General features: G+C 34.6%; 1 protein-coding gene across 1 annotated transcript; it reads left to right on the top strand.

Annotated features, from left to right (window-relative positions):
* Positions 1-621: 621 nt before the first annotated feature.
* On the top strand, positions 622-3,831 carry LOC132116013 (cerebellin-2-like). Its single transcript, XM_059524520.1, has 4 exons — positions 622-763; positions 1,139-1,637; positions 2,661-2,780; positions 2,917-3,831. The coding sequence occupies exons 2-4, from the start codon at positions 1,350-1,352 to the stop codon at positions 3,112-3,114; spliced, it is 606 nt and encodes a 201-aa protein (XP_059380503.1). The 5' UTR covers positions 622-763; positions 1,139-1,349; the 3' UTR covers positions 3,115-3,831.
* Positions 3,832-7,982: the final 4,151 nt, after the last annotated feature.

Here is a 7,982-nt window from a genome sequence, read left to right as displayed (position 1 = left end):
AAATTATTCTAAATCATTAACGAAGATTCATAAATACTGTAACAAATGTATTGTTCATTAACTAATGCTAACTGAAGGACCTTACTGTAAAGTGTTTGCTGAAAAGTCCGTTGGAACCAAAAATCACCTTTGGAAGCTTAAAACAACAGATATTTTAGGACCAGTCATTGTTCATCAAGCCATAGTAATCGACCAGCCATGTTTCATAGTGTTTATTTAAAAATATAAACATTATAATCACAGTACTGTTTGAGATTATCTCATGTGTCAGACAGAGGATCATAGCTCTTCTTCTCCACAGGGTGGAGCACAAGACTTTTGTGTTGCTTTGAAGGCATCCCATCTGAATACCGATATTACTAAAGTGCATGTCTATTTTTCTGGTGTTAAACTCTATATTATCAGCCTCAAATTCATAGCAGGTCTACTTATTGTACCTTACATGCAAAACTATATGTTAGCTTTTGCTATGCAAAAGAATACTGATTGTCGCCCACAGTTGGTTTATAAATTGGCTGTTAATTGTGCAAATAGACTCTTAAAATCCAAGATTCTGTCCGTGCCTGATTTTATTGTCCAGAAACGTCCGCTCCAGAATTATTAGGCTACTGTACTTGAAAAGAAGGGATGGGCGTGAATCGCCCTCTAAAAAGGACGAAGGAGCAATTGGTTTTCCTCCACTCTTATTGGGTGCGCTCTTCACTCTTTCTCAAGACAGCTGAAGTAGCAGGAACACGGATTGCACCAACTATGGATATAACAGGTAACATAATGGACAACATAAAGTAGAAATGAGCTCAAAGAAAATATAGAAAGAAATACTAGATTTCATGGTGCTGTTGTTGGCATTTATGAATTTCGGAAACATATGCAATTATTATGGAAGTGGCATTAACTATAGAAAAAGATCTCGGGTGACTGTAAAACTTTATTTTTGTTAACGTGTTGTTGTTAAACGCAGTAGACGTTGTATTCTAGCTGAGATTAGGTGCTGCGTCTCGTTGCGCAATTTAAGATCGTCAACCATCATATTGTGATATTATCAAGATAAATTATAATTCCTGTATTATTATTATTATTATTATTATTATTAAATATTTATATATTTTGTTCTGATTTCTCGTTTTTTATCATTCAGGAATAATTGTGCAAATACTCTGAGCACCCTCAACTGATGCGCAAAGACGACAAGAAAACGAGTGTGTGACGGTGAGTTACACAGAGAGAGAAAGAGTAAGAGAGAGAGAGAGCGAGAGAGAGAGGTTAGTTTGGACCAGGTGATAGAGCCACATCAAACCTCCAAGGGGCTGGTGGTTAAGATCAGTTTGCATAGGATTCTTGTTCCGATCATGGTGCCAGCATCCTGTCCCGGACCCTTTGCCATGCTGGCTCTCGCCTTTCTCCTGGGATGTGGCATAGGGCTCTGTCTGGGCCAGAATGACACGGAGCCCATCGTTTTGGAGGGAAAGTGTCTGGTGGTATGCGACTCCAACCCCTCTTCTGACGGAGGAGTCACCTCTTCGCTTGGGATATCTGTGCGCTCCGGCAGCGCCAAAGTGGCTTTTTCGGCCGTCAGAGGGACAAACCACGAACCTTCGGAGATGAGCAACACATCCATGACCATCTATTTTGACCAGGTCAGGTGTCCCGTTGGTGACTTTGTAATCACATGAACTGCATATGTAGGGCAGTGCTCGGAAATTTCAGCCAGAAACTTCCCGAAATAACAAGTTCTATTCTATTCTATTGGACGTACGTGTTTAAACAGTTTAGTTGCCTTTTTTTGGGGGGGGGGGGGGGGGGGGGTTACTAATATTATTTCATTAAACGCATTAAATGTTGGGCAGACACAATGTATGAAGTATGAAGTGTGTAATAGTCTTAATCATTTTTATCGCCAATACTGTCAAAAATGTTACATTTAACGAAGTGTACAGATTAACAAGCGTGACGTTTTTAGATTAACAATAACCGACCCACTGTCATTAAAACCGACCTGTAGTAATTAAAACTGACCAGATGTGTTGACAGGTTTGCGCTTATGGCAGGCAATTTTAACATGTAACATGCATTTTTATTATTATTATTATTTTTTATTTTTTTTTGTAAGCAGTAGGATAGATTTGTTTATTTTTTTAAGGTTATATTGCCAAATAAATAATAGCATCAAATAAATACTTGCACAACTGGAACTCAAGCTAGTATCTAACTATTCAAACTGTTACCAATTACCAAAGAAGAATAGTGCCAGAATTAATAGAACTTGCAAAATTGAAATATCTTCTAGCAATAATTGGAATACATACAAATGAAATTAATATCATATCATATGTAACACATATTTCATATAATTGAATGGTCAAAACACACACTCAGACAATTTCTCACTACCAGAGTAAGTGCTAGTATCCAACGAACAGTTACAAAAAGAAGCCACTATTAGATTATCTTCAATTAATAAAATAATAATAAATATCTAAAACCAAAAATATTTACTGGTTGTTTGTAAGTAATAAATGTTAATACAGCTTGCCACACTGCGCTCGAGGATCCGCAAGTGTTGGTGTAAAATTGCAAATCTAAAAGTAAATGTAATATGTAGATTCGCACATTTTCATTTCCTATCGGATTTGTAACACGTCATGTTGCTTTTGTTTCAGGTCTTAGTAAACATTGGCAATCATTTCGACCTAAAAGCGAGTTTGTTTACCGCACCACGGAGAGGAATATACAGTTTCAGCTTTCATGTGGTCAAGGTCTACAACAGACAAACCATACAGGTGAGTAGAGCAGCATATGTTTTTGCCCAAAATACAATTGTAGTCACCTCTCATACTATGCGTTATTCACGAACCCTTGTAGAAAGCCTATCCTCTGCTTCCAAAGGACTAAAGTGCGTTGTGTGCTATTATTCAGGTTAACCTGATGCAGAACGAGTACCCGGTCATATCTGCTTTTGCTGGAGATCAGGATGTCACGCGGGAGGCGGCGAGTAACGGAGTTCTACTGATGGTGGAGCGCGAGGATCGAGTCTATCTCAAGTTGGAACGAGGGAATCTAATGGGCGGATGGAAATACTCCACGTTCTCTGGATTTTTAGTCTTTCCTCTTTAACTGACTCGCAGACGTGTTACTGCAAGTAATATTTTCCAAGTGACCGAGGAAGAACGAGCATTAGTTCTCTGAACAAAACTGAAATCTAGCAAAATTGCATATGGACGCGTCCACAGGGAGTTCCCGCCTTTTTTGGCCGCAGCGATTTTCAGTCGCGATTGTTTGGATTTTATCGATGGAAAACAATTCGCAACTGATAATTAACTGGACCACAATATAAACGAGAAGATATTTAAGACGAAGACGAACTTCAAATCCTGAACTAGGTGTATTTATCAGTGCTTTATTTTGTGTTTGTATAGCCTTAATAATTCGGCTTCCGTCCAGTGAGGTGTGTGGTGTGGAGCTGCGGAAGTGCTTTATGGCCCCAAAGCATTTTTGCACGAATGGAAGATTCCTGTTTTGTGCTGTCAATGATGTGTCGTTTGGATGCAGAACATACTGAAAATATGCCAAATGTAGGCCACCTGCTATACAGTGATTATAATGAGAAAAAAAAAACATATATCAGCCAATGAAGACGTCTTAAGAACTTTTTGCTAGACATCTATCTAATTTATAAAATACATATTTACATTATGATGTGTTCTACATTCCGGATAATAAGTAGCTTTGATTGATTTAGTGTTCAGTGACAATGCTCACAGATGTAAGTTGTGGAAAAAGAAAAATCCCTATATAATGTTCCGCCTAATAAAATATTGTATTGTACACATATTTACTCAATCTTTTTATTATTATTATTAAGCTTGATTATTTTATTAATGAATGACAAAAATCGTATTAATGAATTGCGCATGCACATTTTTCTTTGCTTTGACTACGATGCAATAGCGAATATAACGGCGCTGTCCATGGTGCTGAAGCAACACTGAAGATTTCAAGAAATATTCTCAGATGTCTCAAGACTGGATGATAAACAATTATGTATGCTGCTCTAAATACATTATTTATTTTTGCAACCTTGAATCATTGTCTCTTCGGCATTTTATTTATTTTATTATTATTATTATTTTTTTTTTTTTTGATAAAACCTACAATCTTTTCCGATTATGATAATGACATACCTGAATGAATGGACTGAAGCAAGGTGATAGTAATATTAAATTAGCTTTGGTTTCTATAACTGCTGGCCCATTAAAACACACACTCTCATGCACATAGCACATCTGCGAGCACACACACACACAGTGCTTGCCTGCCCTCTGTCTGATGTACACATATGCATATGCATACATAAAACATCAACAGAGCTGCATACAAATGTGAACATAAAGATCAACATAGAAATATTAACAGACATACATTAAAATGTACCACATTAGCTGGACTTGCTTTAGAGAAACAGAACTATAAGTGTTCCAGCTTTTTAAATAAAGAAAATTAATTTCTGTCAGCCACATATTATTTTGTGCACCTGTATTAATTCCCTCATTTGTAATATGAATATAACATATAACATAACATTCTATAAATATAACACATATACAATTCATAAAAGGAAGCATGGTGCACAAATGAAGGGTTAAAAATCATGCATGCAAATAAAGGTCTTCAACTGTTCTCAACAGACCAAAGATACAAAATGATTATGGTATTAGATCATAGACCTTACAGCATACTCTAAGTGTAAGAAGTTGCAAGCCATGACTCTTAAGCAAGCATGAGAATGCTGAACTGTATGTGCACATGTGTACTGGACTGTGTCATGAAGGGTAATTTGAGGTGTGAGTATTGTAATAAGGCCCGTCATAAGCCATAAGCGAACTGAAGAGGATGAAGGTTGACTGCTTCTTTTTCTGATCAATTTACAGTTTTAAACCCGGTGAGATAATGTATAGGTAAATATAATTAAAATAATATTAGAATTGATTTAGAAATTAATAATTAATACATTTTTGCCTTTGTCAAGCATTGGCAGTAAATATAGCAGAGAAAGTACAATTCAATGAATTTCTATATTTGAGATAATGTCTTTTGCACAAATACATTCAATGAATTTTATGAGAAATGTTTTTATTATTTTTTTAACCACCAAAAAGCGTTTGGATCAAAGCTTTAAAAATTAAAAGGTTACTGATTTTTATCTCTCTCATTAAAATTTACTTAGAAAAGGCAACTCATCTTTCTTTATTTATTTCTATCTATCTTTCAAAATATTCTTAAAGTATCATTGTGTTTTACTGTTCAATGTGACATCCATTTTCGTTCAGAGTTGAGAGTAGAGCATAGAACCATTTACAGAATTTAACTGCTTCTTTTTTATTTCTATTTCTATGACAAACCTTTTGTGTGTGAGAGAGAAAGAGAGTATGGAATCTAATGAAATAGAATTGGACCCTACATTTGTAATATTTAACAATCAAATGTTTCCCTCTGTACAATTTAATTATTTACATGATGTTATTTATGATAGCAATATAAGATCTCAACCCCCCTAATCATGAAAGGCATCTGATGACCTCATAGTTCAAATCTCTGCACTGCTATTGGTCCTCGGGTGGCGCATAAAGTCACCAGTAGATATTATTGGATGGTCTCATTATGTTGTATTGGCTTTAAATGTAAAGAAAAATGAGGATACTGGAGAAATTCCTCTTCTGTTAAAATTTACTGTGGAGTGAGCAGCCTGTTGTTTGACATAGACTTATATACATCTCATTAAAGAAGTCAGATCATAAAATTCCCGGCGCAGTAAATTAGTGTACTCACAGACATTTTTATGAGTGCACAGATGGCCAAAGACTGTGTATTTTTAATTATCTTGAAAAAAAATCAGCAGCAAAATGTGTGTGGTTTTCAATTTACAGACCAAAAAGAGAGTTTTTCTACAGAAAGACAATTCTAATTAACTTCCATTGTGCATTCATTTCAGAGCTCAAGTTTCATACAGATCCAGCAGGATCATCCACCTTCCAGTTAACTCTCAGCAAGACACACACTCGAATCATTTAAAATCTGGAATTGCATACTAGGATATTATCAGCGGGTTTTAGGGTTTTATAGTTGCAGCTGTGTTATTTTTCAAAGACATCAGTTGAAGCTTTTATTTACTTAGGAAGTAAAGCTGAAAATTAAATGATTATTATTATTATTATTATTATTATGTTAATTATTATTACTTATAGTTTTTATTTAGTTATGTTGTTTATTTACTTCTAAGTTCTAACTTACAACTTTCAGGAAAATTAGATTATCTATTCACACAAACTGATGTATTACATCAAAACAACAAGCATAGCAGGTGAGTTGCATTATGGATGGTTTTCTGTTTCAATCCCATTCACCTTTTCCCAGCATGCACCAGGGCATGAATAATTATTAAGATTGTTGTTTGACTGTTTTACAGTTTTAGTTACACTGTTCTTCTTGATTTCGTTGTCATGTTTAGTAACTTGTTGCCGTGTGATGTCAGAAAGCATTTCCTCACCTACTAGAATGATCAGAAATTGGATTTTACAATTGTTGTGTTTTATACTGTGGTCTGTATGTGGCATTTTAGTGTATTTGTCTCACAAGTTTACATATCATTTTATCAACAGATTAAGAAAACAAGCACTTTGCTCTTTTTGACTTACATTTCAAAAACAAAAGAAAAAACATAACATTGGACATTGGGGAATTGTTGCTTAATTTAATTTAATTTAATTTAATTTAATTTAATTTAATTTAATTTAATTTAATTTAATTTAATTTAATTTAATTTAATTTAATTTAATTTAATTTAATTTAATTTAATTTAATTTAATTTAATTTAATTTAATTTTTATATTTTTATTTTACCTCAAGTTCTATGAACACCTCAGTATGCACAGGAGTTTCAGAACTAACAGGACTTCACTCAATTATGAAACTTCTCCAAATACATATATAGTTTGAAAAGTTTCACTGCTTTATATCACTGTACTGCACAATATAAAAACAATAATATAATAATACTGTGAAAAATACTTTGACTTTCACACCAAAACAATTTTGCATTCCTCTGTTTCTTCTGTGGTTGTGATTAACTATTAGCGGGCTCCCAATTTAGAGGCTCATACTGCATCTCAAGAGCCCAGAGGAAGGTAATCTAGCTCAGGAAATGGCTCAAACCAATATGCTCCCTCTGAGATTGGCTTGGACAATCAAAATGGTGAACAGCATTGTGCACAGCTTTTGAGCTCTGATAAGAGGCCTTCTTCATCTTGACGAAATGTCTATTTTGACTTTCCAGACTATACAGAGACCAGTTTGTCTCATTGAGACATGGAGGAAACAAAACAAACTAAAATGTCATTACTGTTATTGATGTAATGATGAATAATAATTCATTATACATGGAAAATCACTGCTGAATTAAAAACATAAATGATTGTGTGGCTTGATGTGTTAAAAACATCCCTATTAAACAAACCCCTTTAATATCACTTCATTCAGGCCAATTATCAGGTTACCAAGACAGATGAACATTGAATGCTTGCATTTTATAGCCATTCCTAATGGATTTATCTACGTATTTAATGCAGGTTTCCTTGTTAAATGGCTGTCCTTAATTTTCACAGTCCACTTTAATTGTCTTGTTTTTACATAAGGGATCCAAGGATATTAATACCGGTGCCATAGTTTTCATATAGATTAAAGCTTTGCTCTAGGGAAATGGCACATCGGTGAAGATGTTTAATCCTCTGGCTCGACATTTATATTCATATGTGTGCTCATTTTAACAGTTTTCGCCTGAGTGTTATATTTTTATGTGCTTCTTCTTGAATGTGCACTATGCTGTGTGGCATGTAATTAAAAATGACTGGGAGGACAAGTCAAGGAAATATATAAAAAAAGAATAGCAATAAAAAGTCAGTGCATCATGCGGCAGCTACTGTGCAACC

The sequence above is a fragment of the Carassius carassius genome, chromosome 35 (assembly GCF_963082965.1).
Source record: "Carassius carassius chromosome 35, fCarCar2.1, whole genome shotgun sequence".
Lineage (NCBI taxonomy): Eukaryota > Metazoa > Chordata > Actinopteri > Cypriniformes > Cyprinidae > Carassius > Carassius carassius.
Note: the sequence above shows the minus strand (reverse complement) of the source record. Positions and strands in the feature narration are given on the sequence as shown.